Source organism: Lolium rigidum, chromosome 7 (genome assembly GCF_022539505.1).
Source record: "Lolium rigidum isolate FL_2022 chromosome 7, APGP_CSIRO_Lrig_0.1, whole genome shotgun sequence".
NCBI lineage: Eukaryota > Viridiplantae > Streptophyta > Magnoliopsida > Poales > Poaceae > Lolium > Lolium rigidum.
In genome coordinates, this window is record NC_061514.1 from 165,840,531 (window position 1) to 165,866,928 (window position 26,398).

General features: G+C 45.0%; 1 protein-coding gene across 1 annotated transcript; it reads right to left on the reverse strand.

Moving 5' to 3' along the window:
• Positions 1–6,371: 6,371 nt before the first annotated feature.
• Positions 6,372–24,236, reverse strand: LOC124679112 (wall-associated receptor kinase 3-like). Its single transcript, XM_047214933.1, has 4 exons — positions 23,324–24,236; positions 8,192–8,710; positions 7,702–7,851; positions 6,372–7,621 (listed from the first exon to the last, which is right to left on the reverse strand). Exons 1-4 carry the CDS (start codon positions 24,234–24,236, stop codon positions 6,372–6,374), a joined length of 2,832 nt encoding a protein of 943 aa, XP_047070889.1.
• Between the last annotated feature and the right edge of the window lie 2,162 nt (positions 24,237–26,398).

Below are 26,398 nucleotides of genomic sequence, written 5' to 3' on the forward strand. Positions count from 1 at the left end.
ACTACTAGTTGAATACCCGTGCGTTGCTACGGCCTATCAAGTTAACTTTCTCGCATCACATGACAATACATTGCAATAGAAAATTCAGGTGTATAAGAAATAATTATATGGTATTCCTAAAACATTATGATACGAATTCAGTTCAATTGATATCCGATAAAAGCTGGAATGCGTGATATCTTTGACATCCAAAACAGTATGGTTGCAATGTGGTCCATTGTTCAAATAGCCAATTATCTCGACAACCTTTCCTGACAACAGTGATAAACAGTTTCATTTTCACATCTCATCAACACATACTATCACTAAGGGATACATATTTTTCTTACACCACAAATTTCTTCAATGAACTCAATTGCTTGCCTAAGTACATCAAGTACCATTTTCTTCGGACAACGGGATCACCTTGGTGCACACTATGGTATTATCTACTGATCAAAACTTCACATGTTTCATGCCTGGGATTGTGGCTAAACTGTATGTCCGCGAGTATCCATAAAGAAGGCAAGAAACTGGGCACTCACACGACAAAATAAAATTCATTTATTTTGACAAAGTAGTCCCAGAAATCTCACTCCTTGCACAACTTTGTCAATTAAAAAGCCACACTAATATCACACAATCCATGGCTAGCGAATTACAAAGCAGGCTCAGAAGAAAAAAAACAACTCTGCATATCTGCATGAAACATCCAGCAAGCTTGCACTTCGGTACATTAAATGAAAGTTTGTGTTTTGTTGGATGAGCCATTTCCAACTATGAGAAACATGCCATAGTTGAGTTGCATGGGACACGGATCTATGAGCATGATTCAACTATTGGTGAACAACAACAATGAATATATTATCAAGTAGTAATAATACGGAGGAAGTCATGCTGGTGCGGTATAATTAAGCAAAATATCTTTCAACTATCAGTAGGAAGCTGACAAAGGTTGCACAGCAAACTCACTGGACCAATGGGTCACGATTCCAGGCGGCGAGAATATCGAGCGCGCTCCAGTTCTTCACACCATGGTGGCAGTTTGTCATCAGGGTGGAACGTCCTCCTAGCACCTTCAGCAATTATCTGTGATTATCACAAATCAGTGGTAAACCGGAGTCTTTTGGAAACAGAGAATACCATTTTAAGCAACAAGTTGAAGATGGAAGCTGTTTTTTTATAAGGACACACATTTCCACTTGACAGATTGCTTTACCAACCACTGCCTTCTATACAATTTTGCAACCCAAACATGTATTTTTAGCAGAAAATAAATGGATATAAAAGATAGTGATACATGTGTACCCTGGCTTATTTCATGACATGAATCAATGGCAGAGAAGATGATATTTGGTCTTAATTTTTGTTGAACTCATTTTGTAAACCATCGGAAGAGACTATAAATATTTGTTTGATAATTTTCTGACCTGTTTTTTTAAGTTAGACCAGGTTTCATCCTCTTCATGTTGGAGAATAAGTCCGTTTAAATCAGAACGTTCCCCATATAATGGGACTATTGCTTCAATACTGCAAAGGAATGGATTACTTTGCGCCCCATCATCAGGTCTACTGTAGATTGGCAATGTCTGTATATCTCTCTTTCCTGAATTTTGCGTTATAGATGAAATAAAGAGAAACTACAATAATGCTAGATGAATGTGTAATTGCATGCCGAAGAAAAATATATGTGCATTATATCACAGCTTACATTGATTATCGGCACAGAAATTGCAGAATGCCCCCATTGCTGAAGATGTTTTCTTCCAGATTTCCCTCTTTAAGAATTAGATAGCAGTATAGCACTGACATGTTTGGTAGTGAAAAAATATCAATCCAGGTAGATCCATATCAAAGTGTCCACTCAAGATAATCAAAGGTATTTCAGCATGAACATGTAAGCATCGATTTCACTCTCTTAGTTGACCTCCTCTTAGTAACCTGCCGCATACAACAACAGCTATAACTAACAGTATCTGGCATCATTCGTACATATAAATAATCTAAGCAAAGTGCATACACGTTCATTTAGGATATGGATATTTAAAAATAGAGATGAGGTCTGGAAGTATAAGGGAACTCATCTGGCCGCCAGCCATCGGCTATTACCAGTTCACGAATTACCAGAACCAATATATCACATACGACTCCAAGATTTGCCTGAAGAAATTGACTGGAACCAGAACCAGTACTACATGTAAAACATGAAGATCAGTAAGCATAACCAATTACAATCCGAGGAGGAGAGGCAGTGTCCGTGGAACGACCAGTTTCGGCAATCTATGCAGCAGCTCTAGCCCCGGCTCCAAGAAGGATGGAACCAATAGTGCAAGGCATGAGGAGGGTCTCTCCAACTCCGCGTCAATGCAGATCGCAGCATGCGGATAGCCGGCCGAAGATAAAAGACCGGGAAGCAGCGGCGCCCGGACGGAAGGCCGATGGTACGCGGAAGTACACGACGGCGGCGGTTCCGCCAGAGCGCATATCCTGGCGGCGCCTGGACCCATAGTCACGCTGTCTGCGGTTCTTGGCTGTGCTAACTCGATGGAACTAACACGAGGGAGAGTGGAGAGCGGCGGCGGTGGCGCTAGGAAGCATGAAGGGCTGTGCACTACGGCGGCGCTGCGTGGGACTGCGGACGGTGCGGGAGCAGAGGAAGAAATTAGGAACCTGAAGGGGCGGTTTTGCGTAGGTCGTGGGCGTGGCACAAACGGAGAGTCGACTGCGCGTGTAGCGGTTGTGTTCTCTCGCATTCTTTTTTCCTTGCCGCTGGTTCTCCCCGGTTTTCTCAGTAGCGTGCGGAGCGGACGAGGAAACCAGCAACGCGGCCGGGCAGAGACGACGTACCATGGGACACCACCTCTAGCCATTTAATATAGTAGAGATGTGTGGTACAGTCGTAGACATCTTATCCAAGTTTTGAACTCAGCCCTAACAAATAGAAGGTTCGGCTTATTTGCTTCTTATTAGATGAGTAATGGAATATTACAGAAGTAGCTAATTTGTATTGGAAGAATGCGAATGATCCAAATTTACAGCAAGCTCTACACAGAATGCAACCAACCAATTTCCTGGACCAAATAAATGCAAATTTTAGTCTTAAGAAACAATATACACTTGTATATCAAGAATTACATTTTATAACAGAAATCCTTTCCCTTAGAATAAACTTGCAGAATCATCAGTTAATACTCCTACAGTGCAACAAAATTAACAACGTCAAAATTTTTGTTATCTTTGAGCAAACAACATCATGTAACAGGAAGCTTGTTTGAGCATATACTGTGTTATCCCTGAGCAAGCTTATTTGAGCATACAGTATATTGTGCTATCTTTGAGGAAACAACATCATGTGATAATTGTGAGTAAACTTACTCTACTTGTAGTTGTTTTTCTCATTGATTATTTGGAGCAGAACATGTATCACTACTGCTAGCATGTTCCGTCAGATCTCAAAAAAATCGTCAGAACACAACTGATGCTCAAATTCCCCAGAAACGGAAGCACGATACAAGGCACGCTCACCTGAAGTGGGGCAGTGGGGCGAGCTGTTTGCGCGGGTATGCGTGGTCGAGGAGGAAGTCATCCTTGGCGAGCATCTCCATCGGGGCAATGGGGCGAGGTGCCGTCCAGGGTATGCGAGGTCGAGGAGGAAGTCATCCTTGGCGAGCATCTCCATTGGGGAAGGACCATGACGTCAGTACCGAAATCGGAGGCGGGGATAGAAAGCCCACAAGGCTGAGAGTCCCTGGAGAGGCAGCAGAACGACTCCATCTGCAGGATAATAGTGGGTAAGATGGTGATAATTTCACATATATAATCTAATTGCACAGAATAGTCAATCAATGAGAAGTAGGTGAACTGCACTTTTATTTAGCAAACACAAGGGACATAACATCAGGTAGTATGGTGAGCATAACGTAATTGCACATTAGTCTGGCACAAGGAAGGTACTTAGCACAAAGCATCATAGATCAACTCATCAATACAAGTTTTTATTACAGGGAGTTTGTTCATGATCTACTCAATGCTGCATTAGAAGGTCTTATATGTGTTTTCCTCCTAACCCAGATGCCAACCTGAATTACAGTAAAATTTGGTTTTATGCACTTCCAGTCATGAGGGGCTGTTTTTCTAATGCATGAGGTTGAGCTCTTTGTTTGTTTAAGGCACATTACAGCATATAAAAGGCCAAGCAGATACAGCTAGCCCAATTCGATTTCGAACCCGAACAGAACTTCGCCACACTGGAAAAGGGTCCACAAATCTACATTCTCTCCTCTAAACTCTTATCAGAGGACACTTGTATTTCAGGGATCCACATGCACAAACCAATGTAACTCTAGTTCACATATATATACAGCTGCACACAAAACGATTCAGGAAATTGAGAAAACTTTAGGCCTAGAGCAGCCTAGCATCTTGTACAAAGTAGACTGAGGTAGCAACAAAGGATGGAGGCAAGAACGGAACATACCAGCGGACTGAATGGGCATGACGCCGGCCTTCCAGAGCACAATCTCAGCATGTCACCCTCACCCTCACCCAGCAGAAGCACAAGGGAAGCGTTATCAATGACGATTCCACGGTGGTGCTCTGTTTCAGGTCACTGGACGTTATATGGTTGGCCAAACCGGGCGACGTGTGCTGGATGCACCTAAGGTTCAGAAGTGCGCTGGGAATGGCATCCACAATGTTCGCAGGCCGCTTCTATTATTTTTTTAGATAAAAGGCAATATTGCTTGACTTTAAACCAAAATAGCATGTCAACATATGTTTTAGCTATAAGCCAGTAATATACAATGAATTTTCACAAAATATAGCTCTACTATCACCATTCACCAACGCAGTGGCAAAGCCAGGGGTAACAAGCTCGATCAATATTTTCAGCACTACAACAAATTCAAGATTGAAGCAATTGGGGCGAATAACCCTATTTTTTCTCATTTCTTTCGAAACTACCAAAGTCAGCATTAAGCAAAAGCACAAGGGGAGTGATATCCTAGTATTAGCCCAAATCACCATGTACATACCTTAACGATGACGTACGAATAATCTGGTGGTGAATAATCTGGTGGTGTGGACGAACACGGGCGGGAGTGAGCAAGGACGATCAGCCACAACCACTACATGCCCAGATACTCAAGCGCACAGAGAAGTCGCCAATCATGTCCAACATCGGCGGCTTGCGAGTTGCGCCCAGCGGCAGGTTCAAAGCTCTTAAGTGATAAATAGATTGATTGAGATCTGACCGTGAGGAGAGCATACGGTGAGGAAGGATCAGCATCCATGCATGCATATGGTGGCTTCTGGCTCTGGCTGCTCCTCGAGGCGCGGCCTCACCCGATGCGGCCGCTTGAGACGACGGCGGCGCCCAAAGATCAGCTCGCAGCGCGGAGAAACCTTCCGGTGCAGATCTCTTCGGCCCGGCGTCGGGCGGAGACACGGGGTAAGGGGGAGGGATGGGCGATGGATAAACGGCGGAGTGAATCGCCGATATCGCCTTGGCCATGTTCGCCCTCGGGCCTCGGAGAAGGGGATTCGGGTGGCTTTGTGGAGGGAGGTAACCATCACCAGCTCCACGATCATCATCAGTTTACACATCGTGGTGGAGATGACCGGCGGTTGACTCGTGCGGGATGGGAGCGGAGTCGAGGACTCAAACATTGATCTTCTACCGGCGCGGCTTTTTCATTGGGGAAGGTCGGACGTACCAACCATCTCACCACCTCTAGCCATTTAATATAGTAGAGATTATCCTTGGAAACATCAAAACCCGCATACTCACACCTTTTCATGTTACTATTTATTTTTTTTCATAAAGGTTTATACAGCGTTTGGCATATGACTAATTTTTTTTGTTGAGGTTCACTGCCCTATCCAAATAGCACAAAAAACCATTTGGAAGTCTTGGAACGAGTTAGACTGGGTGTGAAATTGATGTGGGGGTTGTCCTTTTATAATTTGTTCATGTAATTTTTCCACAAAAATACACAAAAAAAGGCTCAAACAAACACTAGAATAAAAATAAACATGGCAAACGGAATTACGAAAATCACAACAATGCCAAACATAGACTTGTTGGTTACTATTAATTAAGGACAATGACCAATATATTACAATGACAAAGGTGAATCAGTACCATATTACAACATTATTGTGCTACAAAATTACAACTCCAGATCAGGAGATACAAAGGTTGATCAGTAGCATATTACAACATTATTTATTTATTTAGATGCAAAGAAAATTAACACATATGCGTCTTAATATTGAACACCACCCCTTATTGACTGCACTGTAATAGTATATATTATACATTACCCTCTCCATCAAAGGATGTCAATTATGCAGTGCTTCAAATGAAAATAAAAACCAGAAAAGCCAGTGATCTACCGTGGCAGAGTCGTCGACGCCATGAACTCCTGCTCCAAGCTGTAGCAATTTTGGTACCTTTGAGAAGCTAAATTAGCTCTGTCCCCTACACCATCTTGAACAACCAGCGGAAGGTTGAAGTTCCTTTGTGCATTTAACAGAGGTTGCATATCTTCATTTATTATTGCAGCCTGAGCTGATCTCAACCTTTTGGATCGAACATGCTGCAGTTTTATCTCCACTTGTTTCATAGTAGGCCTCTCTTGGCCTCGTAGTCGCAAGCAAGTCTCAGCAAGAACCGCGACATCATTAATCTCTTCATCTGTTGCTTCCTTGAGAACTTGAGCATCTACTATTTCTGCAAGTGGTTTCTTCCTCATCTTCCAAAGGAAGTAGTTGGACAAGTTTTGCTTTAGCCCCGAGTCACCTATAAAAATAGGCTCCTTCCTAAGTAACAACTCTACAAGTACTACACCAAAGCTATAAACATCACTCTTCTCGTTCAAAATGCCCGTGTGGTAGTACTCCGGATCCAAGTATCCAAATGTGCCTTGTATATTTGTAACGACGTGGGTTTGGTCAATAGGAACCAACCTTGAAGCACCAAAATCTGATACTTTGGCAGTGTAATTTCCATCCAAGAGTATGTTAGTGGACTTCACATCACGATGAAATATCGATATTGACGCAGCCGAGTGGAGGTAATAGAGCGCCCCAGCAGCTTCTGCAGCAATTCTCAAGGAATCATCCCATGACAAGACAGAGTTGCTAGTGGTACTGGCACGGAGGGTTCCAGATAATGAACCATTGGGGATAAAGTCATACACTAGTAGTGGGACTTCGGTCTCAAGACAACATCCAAAGAGCTTCACGATATTACGATGGTTTATTTGTGAGAGCACGGCCACCTCATTGATGAACTGACTAATCTCAACTTGCTCAATGAATCTAGACTTTTTTACGGCCACCACTCGTTGGTCTAATAAGATGCCTTTATAAACCATGCCATGGCCTCCATGGCCAACTATACGTGTAGGGTCGAAGTTATTTGTTGCTTTTTCTAACTCTGACAGTGAGAAAATCTTGGTCATGTCATTTGCATTTTCATCAGATGATATCAATTGTTCGAGGAGTAGACCTTGGTTCTGCCGAAAATGCTTTCCTCGTAGTTGCTTTTCGATGTCTTTTTTCCATCGACGGATAAAAAATATTACTATCAAGATTAGAATTAGAGTTCCGAAGCCAACACTAATTCCAATGGTAACACCTATAATGATTATGCTTGTCATCAGTGTCAAGGACTTCATTTAGCTCATTATGTAGCATTGATTGTGTCTTAGAACTCACCTAGGATCAGATTTTGCTCTTTGGTTGATGTGCACATCCTTGTTGCACTGTCATACACTGTTTTTATAGGACATTTGGTGCAATAATGACTTCCTTGAGTGTTATGGCAAATCCCATTACATTTTCCTGGTATGTTGCACTCGTCAACATCTGCAACAACAAGTAACACGAGAGGAAATACATAAGAAACTGCTAGATGGTGACCAAACTACAGGTAATTCAAGAATATATTACTTTCAGATTTCATGTAACCATCGTTACAAAACAAACTCCATCATATGCGCATATAGACAAGTTTAAGCACGCCTTGCATATCTATATTTTCATTGTCTTTCAGATTTTTTTTTTTTACAAAAAAACCTGAGATTGTTTTGAAGTATACTTTCTGAAAAGGTGCATGAGCACCCATTTATGATGGAATCTCCATCACGAACAGAGGTGTGCATATTAGGAGGTGCACAAGAGAGGATGAGGATGAGGCAAAGTGTACCTTGACACCCATCTGTGATATATGGATTCCCATAAAAGCCAGAGATACACTTGCAACGGTAACCAAAATACTCTTCTGCGGGGTTAACACCCAAGCACTTGCTATTCTTGCTAGCACATGCATACCCTCTTTTGTTTTGTTTGGCTTCTTGGCATGTTAAGTTGGCTACGGCCCATTGCTGAAATGATGTTTCCTCGGAGGCAATATAGAGTTTAAGATTTTCTCTCTTGTTCAAAGAGAATCCTTGTTCCCCATATGAATTGTATTTGACCTCCAATATCCCTTTGTTGATATCTATATTGTTTACAAGGATGTTGCCGCTTGATGTGTTGTTGGCTGATATGTCTTCGTCGGCGGCGGCTGGTGGTATATAGTAGTAGGCATACAATGTCGAATTTATACAATTGAGCTGAAACGCCATCCTTGCAGAACATCCATCTTCTAGGCCGAATGGAAATGGAATATTGACATTCCCACACCATCTAGAGCAATTGGTCTTCCTTTGTAATGGATCATACCCTGATTTAATAAAAAAAAAGTCAGTGCCTTTCTTAGGATCACATCACAAAGATGAAAAAAAATCAAGGTTTAAAATAACGTGTTATTTCTCCGTTAATAGCATGTTCTAGCATATTTGGAGGGTCCTTGCTAAATTTCAGTAAGTTTGCTCGCTATGGCGTTATTTCTGAAATAGCATGCTATATCGCGCTAAATCTTTGTAGCGTTAGCACGTTATTTTTTCAAGCTAAGTTGATTTCTCTTTTTCGTGATGATGAATTGTAATCTCCAACCTTCTGAATAAATAATTTATACTATGTTGTTGCCTTGTGGAATGCTGATGTCAGCCTTCTGAAAAATTGGAGATCTATTTGTTGTATGTGGTTATGTATGTATGATTCAGTCATTTTCGGACTAAATATCCAACCTTTTTAGCAAAATCCTTTATTTTTAGGCTATATTTGGTATTTTTTAAACGATATTTTAAATATAGCATGCAATTAGCACAATATAGCGTCCATAGCGTTTGAAGGAGGTTGACGCTATTTCATTTAGCACGCTATTTTAAACCTTGAAAAAAATATACCCATTACAAGAGGTCACGTGATCAATTCCTAAAGAATCTATTAATGACATGATCAAAATCTGCATTTTAATTTTCCAAGGAATTATACCGTTGTTAACCGGACATGAAAGAGCCACATGTCAAATGTTTTTTTTCGAAATGGGGAAATAATCGTCCTAAGTTCTGCATCCAAAGGATACACACGGCTTTTTTATTAGATTACTCGCAACATCATACAAGAGCAATACAAAAGATCAAACTCGAAGCCACCTCGCTAAACCTACAGAGGGATGAAGGCGGTGACAATACACCAACTCACATCATCCAAACAACCAAATGCCTTCCCAAGCCGCACAATAGCTGGTGAGAAGCACATCCAGTCAAGCAGACTCTCAGCGCACGCCAACAGACATGCCACAGAAATCGCTACCGCCGTCTTCCTCGCACCCTTCTTCAAGAGGGATCGCCGCAATGACCCGGTCAGACCTGTCGTCGATGTCACCATGACGCCATACAGCCCCACCATCATGCACATGACCTGCGGTCCGCGCCCGTTTTCGATACCCTGCAGCTCCACGTCGCCGAGAATCATCAACGTCAACGTGGTAGATGAACACCACTCCACCAAAGATCCACCTCCATCCAGCCGCTGCTCCAAAAATGATGCCCCAAGAGGTAGAACGACGCAGGAAGCGCCGTCATCATCCGATCCGGGAGACCCGGATCTAGGGTTTCCCCCGGAGCAGCACGAGTGAGTAGCCGCAGACTGCGACGACGATGCCTTCAAGAAGGAAGCGACACTTAACGCCGCCATCGCCCGCCAATCGTGGCACGGTTTTCAGCGATAGCCGCTAGTCCCCAACTCGGCAAGAGCCAGCGTAGAGGCCAGCAAAGATGATGCCTTCGCAAAGGAACGGCGCTAATAGCCGCTGCCATCATCCGCCAAAAACGATGTCAAGGCGCGGTTTTCACCGGTGGCCTCTTTACCGCTAACTCGTCGTCGACTAGATCTTCATCGCCGGAGTAGACGGATCTCGTGATCCGCCACCCCAGCAACGAGCCGACCACCTCCGATGAAGGAGGAGGCCACCACCACCATGCCAAGGACAGTCGCCCATGGCGTCCTCGTGCCTCGGAACGAACCCAGAAACCTGCACGAAGCCGGCATCGTTGTGACGGCAGCAGTAAGATCGCAGCCCACCTGAGCCCGCCAGGACCCAGATCGGACCCGAACCACCGCTGCCGCCCGCCAAACGATGGAGATCCTCTCCCTCCTCTGGTCGCCGCCGCTCGATGGCACCGCCGTCGACAGCCCGATGCGGATCGCCGCCTCCGGAGACGCGAACCCACGCCCCCACGGATGTCGTGGCCGAGGAAGTCCGCCGCCGCCGTCACGCCTCTAGGGCTTTGCCCTGCGGCGCCTCTGGCGGCGGCGGCGGGAGGAGGGGAGCCGCTGAGGAGGAAGAGGAGGGGAGTCGCTGGGGGTGGGGGGGGCACCCGGCGCGACGCCGCCGCGCGAGTGCGGGAGGAGATGAAGTCAAGTCGGAAACCTAGCCGTCTGCCACATGTGGGTGACATGTATATTGGTTAAACCAACCAAGTACAACACAAGCTAGTAATACAAAGTTACTATGACACAGTAACCCATACCTGCTCTAGGTAGGAGAACATTAATAGTCTCTGCAATTCTCAAAACCATTCACATTGCAATCTTCCTCTATTTGACACGGAAAATCCTACTCCCTCCGATCCATAATAAATATTATGATTTTATTTTTAATTTAAACTAAAACCCAACGATTATTATGGATCAGAGGGGGTATAAGATTTGGGGTTTTCTCTCATCACGTTAAACTTGTCCACACATATCTCGAACCACTGTGTTATATAGGCATTTTATTTTTGCGAATAGTGTTATATATGCATTTGTCTTCTCAAATATCACTTTGTTCCATAATGTAAGTTGTTTTAGCACATGGTGGAACAGAGGAAGTATCTCTGAACCGCTACTTGTGCGCTGTGATTTGAAAGAGTATCTCTACTTTTACGGTTGCTACAAGTGAATAGTAGTTATTAAAGTTAAATGGATGGACGGAAGTACCAACAAGTCTTATCCAATGCGCCAGCAGGGATGACTTGTTGGCCAGGGAGAAGGACCAGGACTGGTGTCCTCTAGCTGAGAATGTGAGAGCCACAAGCCCACAACAAGTTTATTCAAGATGATTGCAACGATTTTCATTCTCCATGGAAGCTAGTACTATCTCTGTTCATAGAAGGATGTTTTGGATTTGTCTAAAATTGCAAGTATTTAGATACTATTTAGTGTATAGATATGGCCATGTTTAGACAAATCTAAGACACCTTTATAGAATGGAGGGAGTAGACAAAATTACGTTGTGTAAGTGCTTTGTTCGAGCAAATCAGCGGTGATACTCCTCGAAGTAAAAAGAAAAAAGAAGTTTTGAAGAACTACAATCAGCACATCATCAATGAAAATTTACAGGATGGCCACACTCGGCAGACAGGGACGGAGCTAGCAGGGGCCAGGGCCATGGCCCCCTCCATGGTGATTTTTTTTTCCCTGAAACACCTCATGTAGTATCTGAATTTGGCCCACTCCATGCTAAATCAGGGTCAGTTGGCCCCCTCTCGCCCCCACGACCGGAGGGCACAGCGGCGGCGTCCGGCCAGGCCTCTCCTTGATGCGGCGGCGCAGGGAGGCGACGGCTATGGCGTCGATCTGCAGGCGGCGGGCTGCGGCTGTGAGGATCGGGTCCAATCTAGGTCCGTTGGGCCGGGGCGGGCGTCGATCTGCATGTCGTGGCTCTGCCTCCTCTGCAGTGAGGCGTTCGTGGGCATCCCTCGCGTCATGAGGAAACCTGGGGCAGCAGCCCCGGGCATGGTGGTGGTGGTGGTCGGTCAGGCTGGTAGTCCTGTGTGGGGGATCATGGGATCTCACACAGGTCTCCGGCAATGGTGACCTAGTCCGGGGTGTCATGGCGGCCGGTGAAAACTAAGCCTCGACCTCGGTCTTAGCGGATGATGGCGGCGTCAGTCGACGTCGTTACCTTGTCGAAGGCGTCATCTTTGCCCGTCTTGGCACTACAGTCGGCGAGTTGGGGATGCGCAGCTGCCGGTGAAAACCGTGCTCCGACCTCGGTTGGCGGACGATGGCGACGTGTCGTGCCGCTACCTTCTTGAAGGCATCGTCGTCGCAGTCTGCGGTCTCTCACTCGTGCTGCACCGGGGGAAACCCTAGGTCCGGGTCTTCCGGATCGGACGATGGCGGCGTGCCCTGCGGTGTTCTACCTCTTGGGGCATCGTTTTTGAAGCAGCTGCTGGATGTTGGCGGATTTCGGTGGAGTGGTATTCATCTACCACATTGTTGGCGCTGAGTCTCAGTGGCATGGTGATGCAGGTATCGACGACAGATGTGGGATGATGTATGCGTGCAGGATGGTGGAGCCGTCTGGCATCATGGTGACATCGACGGCAGGTCTTGCAAGGTTAATGTGATGATCTCTCTTGAAGATGGAGTCGAAGAAGACGGCGGGAGCAACTTCTGTGGCGTGTGCGTTGGCGTGCGCTGAGAGTCTGCTTGACTGGATGTGCTTCTCACCTGCTATTGGGCGGTTTGGGAAGACATTTAGTTTTTTGGATGATGTGAGTTGGTATATTGTCACCCTCTTCATCCCACTGTAGGTATAGTAAGGTGATGTCTACGGGAGCTTCTATTCTTGTAGACAGTGTTGGGCCTCCAAGAGCAGAGGTTTGTAGAACAGCAGCAAGTTTCCCTTAAGTGGATTACCCAAGGTTTATCGATCTCAGGGAGGAAGAGGTCAAAGATATCCCTCTCATGCAACCCCGCAACCACAAAGCAAGAAGTCTCTTGTGTCTCCAACACACCTAATAGGTGCACTAGTTCGGCGAAGAGATAGTGAAATACAGGTGGTATGAATAAGTAGTAGCAACGGCACCGAACGAGTGCTTTGCCCGGGACAGTAAACAAGCAGTAGTAACGCAGCGAGTAGTAACGCAGTAGAAACAAGTAAACAAGCAGCGATAGCGAGTATTTAGGAACAAGGCCTAGGGATTAGACTTTCACTAGTGGACACTCTCAACATTGATCACATAACAGAACAGTATAAATGCATACTCTACACTCTTGTTGGATGATGAACACATTGCGTAGGATTACACGAACCCTCAATGCCGGAGTTAACAAGCTCCACAATAATGATCATATTTTAGTAACCTTTAGTGTAAGATAGATCAAAAGACTAAACCAAGTACTAGCATAGCATGCACACTCGTCACCTTCATGCATATGTAGGAGGAATAGATCACATCAATATTATCATAGCAATAGTTAACTTCGCAATCTACAAGAGATCATGATCATAGCATAAACCAAGTACTAACACGGTGCACACACTCGTCACCTTTACACACGTGCAGGAGGAATAAAACTACTTTAATAACACATCACTAGAGTAGCACATAGAATAGTGGTGATACAAAACTCATATGAATCTCAATCATGTAAAGCAGCTCATGAGATTATTCTATTGAGGTACATGGGAGAGAGATGAACCACATAGCTACCGGTACATCCCCGAGCCTCGATGGAGAACTACTCCCTCCTCATGGGAGCAGCAGCGGTGATGAAGATGGCGGTGGAGATGGCAGCGGTGTCGATGGAGAAGCCTTCCGGGGCACTTCCCCGCTCCGGCAGGGTGCCGGAACAGAGACTCCTGTCCCCCAGATCTTGGCTTCGCGATGGCGGCGGCTCTGGAAGGTTTTCCGTATCGTCGTTCTTCGTATCAGGGTTTTCGCGACGGAGGCTTTAAGTAGGCGGAAGGGCAGAGTCGGGGGCCAGACGAGGGGCCCACACCATAGGTCGGCGCGGCCAAGACCTGGGCCGCGCCGCCCTATGGTTTGGCCACCTCGTGGCCCCACTTCGTGTGTTCTTCGGTCTTCTGGAAGCTCCGTGGAAAAATAGGCCCTTGGGTCTTCGTTTCGTCCAATTCCGACAATATTTCGTTACTAGGATTTCTGAAACCAAAAACAGCGTAAAACAGGAACCGGCACTTCGGCATCTTGTTAATAGGTTAGTTCCGGAAAATGCACGAATATGACATAAAGTGTGCATAAAACATGTAGGTATCATCAATAATATGGCATAGAACATAAGAAATTATCGATACGTCGGAGACGTATCAAGCATCCCCAAGCTTAGTTCTCGCTCGTCCCGAGCAGGTAAAACGATAACAAAGATAATTTCTGAAGTGATATGCCATCATAACCTTGATCATACTATTTGTAAACATATGTAGTGAATGCAGCGATCAAAACAATGGTAATGACATGAGTAAACAAGTGAATCATAAAGCAAAGACTTTTCATGAATAGTACTTCAAGACAAGCATCAATAAGTCTTGCATAAGAGTTAACTCATAAAGCAATAAATCAAAGTAAAGGTATTGAAGCAACACAAAGGAAGATTAAGTTTCAGCGGTTGCTTTCAACTTGTAACATGTATATCTCATAGATAATTGTCAACATAGAGTAATATAACAAGTGCAATATGCAAGTATGTAGGAATCAATGCACAGTTCACACAAGTGTTTGCTTCTTGAGGTGGAGAGAAATAGGTGAACCGACTCAACATAAAAGTAAAGAGAATGGTCCTTCAAAGAGGAAAGCATCGATTGCTATATTTGTGCTAGAGCTTTTATTTTGAAAACATGAAACAATTTTGTCAACGGTAGTAATAAAGCATATGAGTTATGAAAGTTATATCTTACAAGTTGCAAGTCTCATGCATAGTATACTAATAGTGCCCGCACCTTGTCCTAATTAACTTGGACTACCGGATCTTTGCAATGCACATGTTTTGACCAAGTGTCACAATGGGGTACCTCCATGCCGCCCGTACAAAGGTCTAAGGAGAAACCTCGCATTTTGGATTTCTCGCTTTTGATTATTCTCAACTTAGACATCCATACCGGGACAACATGGACAACGAGATAATGGACTCCTCTTTAATGCATAAGCATGTGGCAACAATTATTATTCTCATATGAGATTGAGGATATATGTCCAAACTGAAACTTCCACCATGAATCATGGCTTTAGTTAGCGGCCCAAAGTTCTTCTCTAACAATATGCATGCTCCAACCATGAAGGTGGTAGATCTCTCTTGCTTCGGACAAGACGGACATGCATAGCAACTCACATGATATCCAACAAAGAATAGTTGATGGCGTCCTCGAAACATGGTTATCGCTCAACAAGCAACTTAATAAGAGATAAAGTGCATAAGTACATATTCAATACCACAATAGTTTTTAAGCTATTTGTCCCATGAGCTATATATTGCAAAGGTGAATGATGGAATTTTAAAGGTAGCACTCAAGCAATTTACTTTGGAATGGCGGATAAATACCATGTAGTAGGTAGGTATGGTGGACACAAATGGCATAGTGGTTGGCTCAAGTATTTTGGATGCATGAGAAGTATTCCCTCTCGATACAAGGTTTAGGCTAGCAAGGTTATTTGAAACAAACACAAGGATGAACGGTACAGCAAAACTCACATAAAAGACATATGGTAAACATTATAAGACTCCATACCGTCTTCCTTGTTGTTCAAAACTCAATACTAGATGTTATCTAGACTCTAGAGAAACCAAATATGCAAACCAAATTAGCAAGCTCTAAGTATTTCTTCATTAATGGGTGCAAAGTATATGATGCAAAAGCTTAAACATGAGCACAACAATTGCCAAGTATCAAATTATCCAAGACATTTTAGAGTTACTACATGTAGCATTTTCCAATTCCAACCATATAACAATTGAACGAAGCAGTTTTAACCTTCGCCATGAACACTAAAAGGTAAAGCGAAGAACACATGTGTTCATATGAACCAGCGGAGCGTGTCTCTCTCCCACACAAGCATTTATTCAAACAAAAACAAAAACAAAAGCACACAGACGCTCCAAGCAAAGTGCATAAGATGTGACGGAATAAAAATATAGTTTCAGGGGAGGAACCTGATAATGTTGTCGATGAAGAAGGGGATGCCTTGGGCATCCCCAAGCTTAGACGCTTGAGTCTTCTTAGAATATGCAGGGGTGAACCACCGGGGCATCCCCAAGCTTAGAGCTTTCACTCTCCTTGATCATAGTATATCATCCTCCTCTCTTGACCCTTGAAAACTTCCTCCACACCAAACTCGAAACAAACTCATTAGAGGGTTAGTGCATAATCAAAAACTCACATGTTCAGAGGTGACACAATCATTCTTAACACTTCTGGACATTGCTCAAAGCTACTGGAAGGTAATGGAACAAAGAAATCCACCCAACACAGATGAAAGAAGCAATGCGAAATAAAAGGCAGAATCTGTCAAAACAGAACAGTCCGTAAAGACGAATTTTAAAAGGGCACCAGACTTGCTCAAATGAAAATACCCAAATTGAATTAAAGTTGCGTACATATCTGAGGATCACTCACGTAAATTGGCATAATTTTCTGAGTTACCTACAGAGAATTAGACCCAGATTCGTGACAAGCAAAGAAATCTGGAACTGCGCAGTAATCCAAATCTAGTACTTACTTTACTATCAAAGACTTTACTTGGCACAACAAAACACAAAACTAAGATAAGGAGAGGTTGCTACAGTAGTAAACAACTTCCAAGACACAAATATAAAACAAGGTACTGTAGCAAAATAACACATGGGTTATCTTCCAAGAAGTTCTTTTCTTTATAGCCATTAAGATGGACTCAGCAGTTTTAATGATGCACTCGCAAGAGATAGTATGTGAAGCAAAAGAGAGCATCAAGAGGAAAATTCAAAACACATTTAAGTCTAACATGCTTCCTATGCATAGGAATCTTGTAAATAAACAAGTTCATGGAGAGCAAAGTAACAAGCATAGGAAGATAAAACAAGTGTAGCATCAAAAATTTCAGCACATAGAGAGGTGTTTTAGTAACATGAAAATTTCTACAACCATATTTTCCTCTCTCATAATAACTTTCAGTAGCATCATGAGAAAACTCAACAATATAACTATCACATAAAGCATTCTTATCATGAGTCTCATGCATAAAATTATTACTCTCCACATAAGCATAATCAATTTTATTAGTTGTAGTGGGAGCAAATTCAACAAAGTAGCTATCATTATTATTCTCATCAAGTGTAGGAGGCATAGTATAATCACAACAAAATGTACTCTCCGCAAGTAAGTGGCACCAAAAGACCACTATCATTATAATCATCGAAATAGGAGGCAAAGTATCATCAAAGAAAATTTTCTCCTCAATGCTTGGGGGACTAAAAAGATCATGAAAAGCAGCTTTCCCCAAGCTTAGAACTTTCTATATCTTTATCAACAATGGTGTTTAAAGCGTTCATACTAATATTACTACCAGGATGCAAATAAGATTCCATAGGTTTTTTAATTTTCGCATCAAACAATCCATGTTTTAAATCAGGAAATAGAATAAGAAGCTCATTGTTGTCCATTATGCCAAACTAGTGTAAACAAGAAACAAAAAGATGCAATTGCAGGATCTAAAGGAAATAGCTTCGAGCACAAACACAATGGCGCCGTAAAAGTACCGTTACTCGGAACCGGAGTATGAGTGCCTTTTTACCTTTCCTCCCAAGCAACGGCGCCGTAAAAGTGCTTGATGTCTACGGGAGCTTCTATTCTTGTAGACAGTTGTTGGGCCTCCAAGAGCAGAGGTTTGTAGAACAGCAAGCAAGTTTCCCTTAAGTGGATTACCCAAGGTTTATCGATCTCGTGGAGGAAGAGGTCAAAGATATCCCTCTCATGCAACCCCGCAACCACAAAGCAAGAAGTCTCTTGTGTCCCCAACACACCTAATAGGTGCACTAGTTCGGCGAAGAGATAGTGAAATACAGTGTGGTATGAATAAGTAGTAGCAACGGCACCGTAACGTTGCTTTGCCCAGGACAAGAAACAAGCAGTAGTAACGCAGCAAGAGTAACGCAAGAAAACAAGAAACAAGCAGCGATAGCGTATTTAGGAACAAGGCCTAGGGATTAGACTTTCACTAGTGGACACTCTCAACATTGATCACATAACGTAACGTATAAATGCATACTCTACACTCTTGTTGGATGATGAACACATTGCGTAGGATTACACGAACCCTCAATGCCGGAGTTAACAAGCTCCACAATAATGCTCATATTTTAGTAACCTTTAGTGTAAGATAGATCAAAAGACTAAACCAAGTACTAGCATAGCATGCACACCGTCACCTTCATGCATATGTAGGAGGAATAGATCACATCAATATTATCATAGCAATAGTTAACTTCGCAATCTACAAGAGATCATGATCATAGCATAAACCAAGTACTAACACGGTGCACACACCGTCACCTTTACACACGTGCGGGAGGAATAAAACTACTTTAATAACACATCACTAGAGTAGCACATAGAATAGTGGTGATACAAAACTCATATGAATCTCAATCATGTAAAGCAGCTCATGAGATTATTGTATTGAGGTACATGGGAGAGAGATGAACCACATAGCTACCGAGTACATCCCCGAGCCTCGATGGAGAACTACTCCCTCCTCATGGGAGCAGCAGCGGTGATGAAGATGGCGGTGGAGATGGCAGCGGTGTCGATGGAGAAGCCTTCCGGGGCACTTCCCCGCTCCGGCAGGGTGCCGGAACGAGACTCCCGTCCCCGCATCTTGGCTTCGCGATGGCGGCGGCTCGGAAGGTTTTCCGTATCGTCGTTCTTCGTATCGTGGTTTTCGCGACGGAGGCTTTAAGTAGGCGGAAGGGCAGAGTCGGGGGCCGGACGAGGGCCCACACCATAGGTCGGCGCGGCCAAGACCCGGGCCGCGCCGCCCTATGGTTTGGCCACCTCGTGGCCCCACTTCGTGTGTTCTTCGGTCTTCCTGGAAGCTCCGTGGAAAAATAGGCCCCCGGGTCTTCGTTTCGTCCAATTCCGAGAATATTTCGTTACTAGGATTTCGAAACCAAAAACAGCAGTAAAACAGGAACCGGCACTTCGGCATCTTGTTAATAGGTTAGTTCCAGAAAATGCACGAATATGACATAAAGTGTGCATAAAACATGTAGGTATCATCAATAATATGGCATAGAACATAAGAAATTATCGATACGTCGGAGACGTATCATAAGGTTGCTTCGAGATTGATCTTTTTATTCACTACAGGAATTGCGCGCTGCGCCGACGGCCATGGCGTACGCCGACGGCCAAATGTCGGGGCCATCGGCGTACGTCCGGTCCAGGGCAGCGGCCCAACGAGCCCCTCGGCGTAGTCGTACCCTCGGTGTAGAGCACCATACGCCGACGGCCACCCTCGGCGTACAAACGGCCGTCGGCGTAGTGCCTGCGTCTACTGCACAGCTGCTCCGCGTGTGACGGCCCGGTTACGGCGTCAGCGAGGCGCCGAGGGTGCCCCTCGGCATAGTGCATGACCTACCTATGCCGACGGCCACCCTCGGCTTAGTTTTTTTTTCTATTTTCTTCTCTCTCCTTTACTTTATATTATGTTTGTATTTATTTATGTAGTAGTTTGAGTTATGTAAAAATGGTTCTTTTTTAATGGGAAAAATGGTAGATGCCATATGTAGCTAGGTCTCACGAGTGACGCACTTCGCAGACGGGTCGACTGGAGCTAGTAGGCTCAACATCTTCTATCGATGTACATATGTCCTCCAAAAAGGAAAAAAAGTCCATTGCTAACCCTAACCCTAACCCTATGGGTAGATTTGCATGCTAACCCTAACCCTAACACCATGTATGCAACCTATGACACTATGTATGCACTTTATGTTATGTGTATTTGCACTTCATGCGATGTTTCTTTGAATTATATGTTCTTTTATATTCTGCCAAATCTGGAAAACGAACGAAACAGCAAAAAACGAAAAAAAAGGACCAAATGGTCCCTGATACGCCGACGGCTTTCCCCTCGGGGTAGCGTCGACATGGACCAAATGGCCGCCCGTACGCCGACGGGCTACCCCTCGGCGTAGCCTGCGTCAGGGCCTCCCAGGGCCTCCCAGGACGCGCCACGTGCCCCCGTACGCCGACGTGTTCCCCCTCGGCGTAGCCTGCGTCAGGGCCTCCCAGGACGCGCCACGTGCCCCCGTACGCCGACGGGCTCCCCCTCGGCGTAGCCCTCGCGCCACGGCCTCCCGTGCTCCGCCGCGTGGCACTATATGCCGACGGGCTCCCCTCGGCGTAGCTATGGACGGCCGTCAACTTGACGTCTCCCGTTTGCGTGCTACGCCGAGGGCTTGTACGCCGACGGGTGGGCCTCACCCTCGGCTCTCTCCGTCTACGCCGACGGTCGCCGATACGCCGAGGGCCACGTGGCTTCTACCGAGGCCAACCTTCCCCGAGGAGCTACGCCGAGGGTCCCCGTCGGCGTACTGTACGCCGAGGGCTAGGCGGTGGTACGCCGAGGGCCGGAGGCCGTCGGCATACGTAGAGATTCCTGTAGTGATTATTCTTGTAAGGTTTTGTAAATAATTTAATAAAAAAAGCCGTGTGCATCCTTTGGATGCAGAAGCTGGAGCGACATTTCCCCCATTTCAAAAAAAAAAAAGTTGGCCCCCTCTATATGAGAGATTCCTGGCCCCGTCCTTGTCGGCATAGATTTCTAAGATCTCAAGGACGGCTATACATTCAGTTCAGCGCAGGGTATCATGACATGGTGGCAACTACTAACAAGACCAATGAGCAGTATTACTTAGCATACCTGGTGGCATATAATCTTACCTAATAATAAAGGAGCTAAGGTTTCTGCCAAAAAAGTTTCGTCAACGCTTTTTTCTGAACCGTTTTGCCCTCCCACCAAATCACATATAACACACTAATGCCATGGTACCGGTTCACCAAACCTCACGTCGCACGCACCTCTCCCTAGCGGCTCGCTTGGTCGCTCGTGCACGTGAAATCTCCCGCTGGCCCATGTGATCGCTTGCGTGATCTTTCCCGCTGGCCCATGTGTAAAACGGCCCAATGCAGGAGGAACCAACCAGTTCGTTCGTAATTCAATTTCTGGGTACGAAGCTCCGTTCCTTGGTTGATTAGTCCCACCTCGATATGGTGCACGAAATCTTACCTATTTATATATGCGAGGCTGCGAGGAATCAGCAAGTTGCCTCAGAAATAAAATATAAGCATATGCTGATGTCTGTCCCGAAGAGAGATCGCCGTGAGCTGTGGCCCCATGCCAATGCATGTCCCGACCAGAGAGAGGGCGCCCATGAGCTGTAGCCGAGAGATGCCTTAAGAGAGAGAACGGTTGAGAGGATCCACGGCCGCCCTCGCAGCCGGCCATAATAGCCGGCAGAAATCCGAGAGAACGGTTGAGAGGATCCACGGCCGCCCTCGCAGCCGGCCATAATCGCCGGCAGAAATCCCCAGCCTGAGCGCCACCACCCCCGCAGCCGAGCATTTGGGGGACCCCACGGCAGACGCTCTGCGCGCCCCCAGCTGAACAGTGAACACGACCATGAAAAAGTGCACACCTTCCGGGAGAGGGTCCGAGTAGCCTCCTGCACGGACTCGCCGCAGCTCCGTCAGAACCTCAGGCAACGAACGTATTTGATCAGTAAACCACGTTGTACCTTGATCCAATGGCTCAATCCCATGTACTCCCATATAATTTGATCAGGAGTACAGTTTAATTTCTGAAACCCGTCTCTCAATCTAGCTAAGTGTTTTCCTCTACGGGGTGACATTTTTAGAAATTGATTCTCACAAGTCACAATGATTATTTTCATGGTTTTCTCAATTATTATTTTTGATTATTTCCATGTTGAAATAAAAAACGAAAAAAATTGACGCTGCCGTATGACTTCAGCGCTACGCATGCTATGTTGGAGGGGATAATGGAAAATAACAATTTAAGTGTAGGGTTATGATGACCAATCGATTTGGGGCAAAATTCGGCATGTGCAAATTTTACATTCAATTCTTTTTTCTTCGCTGCAACACACGAGCTTATTTGGAGGTTCGTAGCAAAACGAGAAAAGTGTCGGTGGCGGTAGTGGTGGTCACTCGGGTCCCTCTTTCCAGCAGGCTTGTGCTCACCCGATGGATCTTCTGAGGTGCAAGAGGGGTAGCCAGGGTGCGTTGCAGGGGATGGAGATGTCGAGGACGATAGAGCAGCGCCGGGAAATAGAGGAGCTGTCGATGTTCGGCATCGTCCGATGAAGGGGGTTGTGCAGGACTAGAGCAGACGAGGGTGCGGCGAGGCGTGGCAGGAGGCCGGTACGTCGAAGCAGAGCGCTAACCTGTGGCGGAGAGAAGCGTGTGAGTGTGTGTTCAACGAGTGCAGTGGAATGAGGATAAGGGGATGAGGGATTCGATCAATTGCTCATGTGGAGTGCGGCCTTCGTTCGGTATTATACTGGCAACAAATTGGCGTATACGTCAAACCAAAGATATTTGATTTTATTTTAAATCGGTGCAACGCACGGGCACTTTTGCTAGTAAAGTCTTACAGGATATTTGTCCTAAATTGACTTGTACTAACGTCACGGATGGTTTAAAAATCTCATCACAACCAGTCTTCTGCATTGTATACGAAAAAAGTATGATGTAGATGGGAAAACTATATGTAAGGAATCAAAGAGTATTGATCGCAAGGAATCAACAATTCGACAGAGCAAGATATTAGACAACAGAAGAAACCCAACGATTGAATGGATGGCTAGCTGTCCTATGAAAGTAAAACATATTCCATAACGTTCTACACTACACAACCTTTTTTTTTCAACACGACACACAAAAAAAAGTTATACTCCCTCCAGTATAACATTAGAACCTACTCCGTGCTAATGGAATTATGACATTACATGAACAAAAGTAGTAGCTTTTGAAGTAATAGCCAGCTTAGTGCGATCTCATCTTTTTTTCGAAAGGAAGGAAGCCCCTCGTTTTTTGTGATCTCATAGAAATAGCAGTTGCTATTTTGGTTAAACAACAAAATTAAAGTAATTTGGCTAGAGTAGTTACCTTTGTCACCTGAACATCCATCAGTTATGTATGGATTGCCTGTGTAACCATCTTCGCAAAAACAAGAATAATATAGCATGTAGTTTGATCCATCATCTGGTGTAAAGTCTTCATCACTGCTATGGTTGCCGAGACATGCATAATCTGTCCTGTGTTGCAAGGTGCCAGCGAAGACGGGTTCATCAACGACGATACCCCAGTTAGCAGTAGCATCGCCGGTTACATCAATTGTATCCCATATGGATCTTTGGTCATTTTTGTGCTCTTTGAATTTTGGTTCTCCAATCTTGTGGCGGACAAACTTTATCTCCAAGAAGCCGGTAATACCCGTGGAGTCGACATAGGTGGAGCAACACCCTGTATCGTTGCAGTTCTGCCTAGCCACCCCGCCCGTGATATCTTCGTCAGGGCATGTAACACTGCACAGACCAACCGTGTGGTTCGTGCCAAGCTCGAGGACGTGCATGTCGAAGTTGCAACCGGTGAAGTTCAGTTGCACACTATAGTCGCTGAAGGATCTACCAAGATTCCAGGACATGCTGTACACATCGACCTCAGATCTCAAGGAGATGGATTGCGAAAACGACACAGCAATTGCTTGTAAACCATATGCGGTGATATCCTCGACGACCTCTGTGATGCCGTCGTGGAGGAAGAGCCTAGGAGCCTGCGAGGAACTGTGGGAGTTGCAGATGAGCTCAAAGTCTTGCGACCGGAAGCAGCCCGCCCCTATGCCAAATGGGTAATCGAAAGTCAGGTCGCCACAGCTCGTCTGACATCCGGCAAGCGTGGCGGTGGAGGGAAGAACCGTCCCGCTCGCCGGTTGGCTTCTGTGCACACCGGATACCCGCGCCGGTGCCGTCCGTAGCAACAGCAGTGCGAGCAAGCAGCGAAGTGTGTTGACGAGCCTCATCAACGTCACGTAGTATTCAGAGGGAATGGTGTACTGATGGATTAGCAACGCAGGCTTGATGTGTGTCTAGTGAAGAGTATTTGAGCTGAAGGAATGCTTACTGATGACACCGAATGCGTAGACGGAGTTCTCCAGGTATATATTTGCCCAAATGAGAAGGAAAGCGAACGTCCCTCCAATTTGACGCTACTACGTACGTACCCTATCAGACGTAATAAAGCATCCTTTATCGAAAAAAAATCAGACGTTTAAACGGGAGTACACCGTCTCGCAGTTATAGAAAAATAAGAAAAGATAGAAACTAGACAGCAATGTGAGTGGATCCAAGGATGGTACACGCGCAAGAAGATGAACGGATGAGCACGGCACGCAAGGATGCGGTCCAAGTTAATTGGAGCCCAAAAATAAAAATAGCAGACGTTTTTCTCACGTTAAACGTGTACTAGATGGATCAAAATAGTGTCCAGAAATTGCAATAATGGTTATGTATAACTTCCGGATTACTCTATTTTTCACCTTCCAAGTATATGCTCTTGGATGCCCATTTAAATATCCAACACTTGTGGCAAGGAGTATGTAGTCGGCTAGTCGCAGTCGATCAATGAACGACCTTGACTCTTGGCAGTGCTAGTATCATACAAAGATTCACTCTCGCTTTGACTGACTTCGAGGGGTCTTTGTTTCCAAGGGGACACCGGGGCAAATGGGCAAGAAAAACAGAGCTATCAACAAAAACGACCCATAGACAAACTACTTGAATTCCTGGCAATAAGACCGGCATTCTGTGGCTCGTACCTAGTATGAGAAGAATACAACTCACACTGTTGTTTCTCAATACCTTTCATCGAAAATGATTGAGTTTGAACAGTTCAAATCTCATGATATTATTAAGGGATTTCTATTTTCGTGCCCTCAGATCTTTAGTTGTACTCAGTTTTCCTCAGCCCCTTAGTTTTTTCTCAGTTTTTCCCAAGCCTTTGTCTGAAACCCGCAGAAGGAGCTCGGACGGAAGGAATCCGTTTATTTGAACGTTCCGTGCTGACGTGTGGGGCCTCGTCGTCTGTGGGGCCGCGTCGTGTGGGGTTGGTAGGAAGGGACCGCGTGGGACAGCACGAGACCGTGTTTGGTTGCACGTGAGAGCTGGGTTTTATCTCTCTCGGCCCAAATTGGCATTTTTAAGAGCACCTTTCCCCCTCTTTCTCTCTCTGTCTTTTTCACCAAATTAGTATCAAATCTAGAGAAGCTTCTATTTCTGTCTTTCTTCAATTATTTGTGCCTTTTGGTCCTCGTTTTTTGCCAATATGGCAGCAAATCTAGAAGCTAGTATATGATAAATTCACAGCAGCATAATCAGAAAACTAAGTATAATACATAAACTGCATACAACAGCTAAAAGCAGCCAATAACGTTGTTAATGTTCACGACAAACTAAGCTGGAAAAAAAATGCAAGACGCACGCAATGTATGGCCAACAAGAAGATTAGGATACCCCAGGATGAATGAATTTGTTCTTCATTCCTCAAATATTTCTTCGTCGCTCCATTCGTGCATTATCCCAAAGAAATATTCATTGAACTCCTTCCGTCTGCAGTGTGCGGCCAATACATCCTCCAAATGGTATGGCCTGTGTTCATTTCTCAGACTGTAGTTTCCTATTCTATCCACATATCATGGCCACTCATCTCAGGCCTTTGTATCATGAAAATACTCTCTGATATAACCTAAATCCGCGTAGTAGATGCAGCCAGGTAGAAGTGTCGGGTGCACTCTGGTGTCGACGGAGATACACCGGATATAATGCACGAAGAAGGCATGACTGCCAATGTTACTGACCGGATGGAGAGAGCGGCTCTGAGTGTCCACACGGTACACCAATGGTTGGTCCTCCAAAAGCATGTTGTCCAACAACACAAGCAGCAGATCACCATCCGACTTCACAAGGTAGAACTTGTCATTTTCAAGTTTTGGAAATGGAATTAGTGTCTCCATCTTGACAGTGCTCGCGCGCTGCTGCAACTGTACATTGGTGCACACTAATCTTCCGGACTCCAAATTGTCCACAGCTATTGCATACAGTTCACCATTGAACGGGGTAATGCAATGCAGACCATGGTGCTCGATCGAAAATCTTCCTTCTCCCAAATCTTCATATATATCCTTAG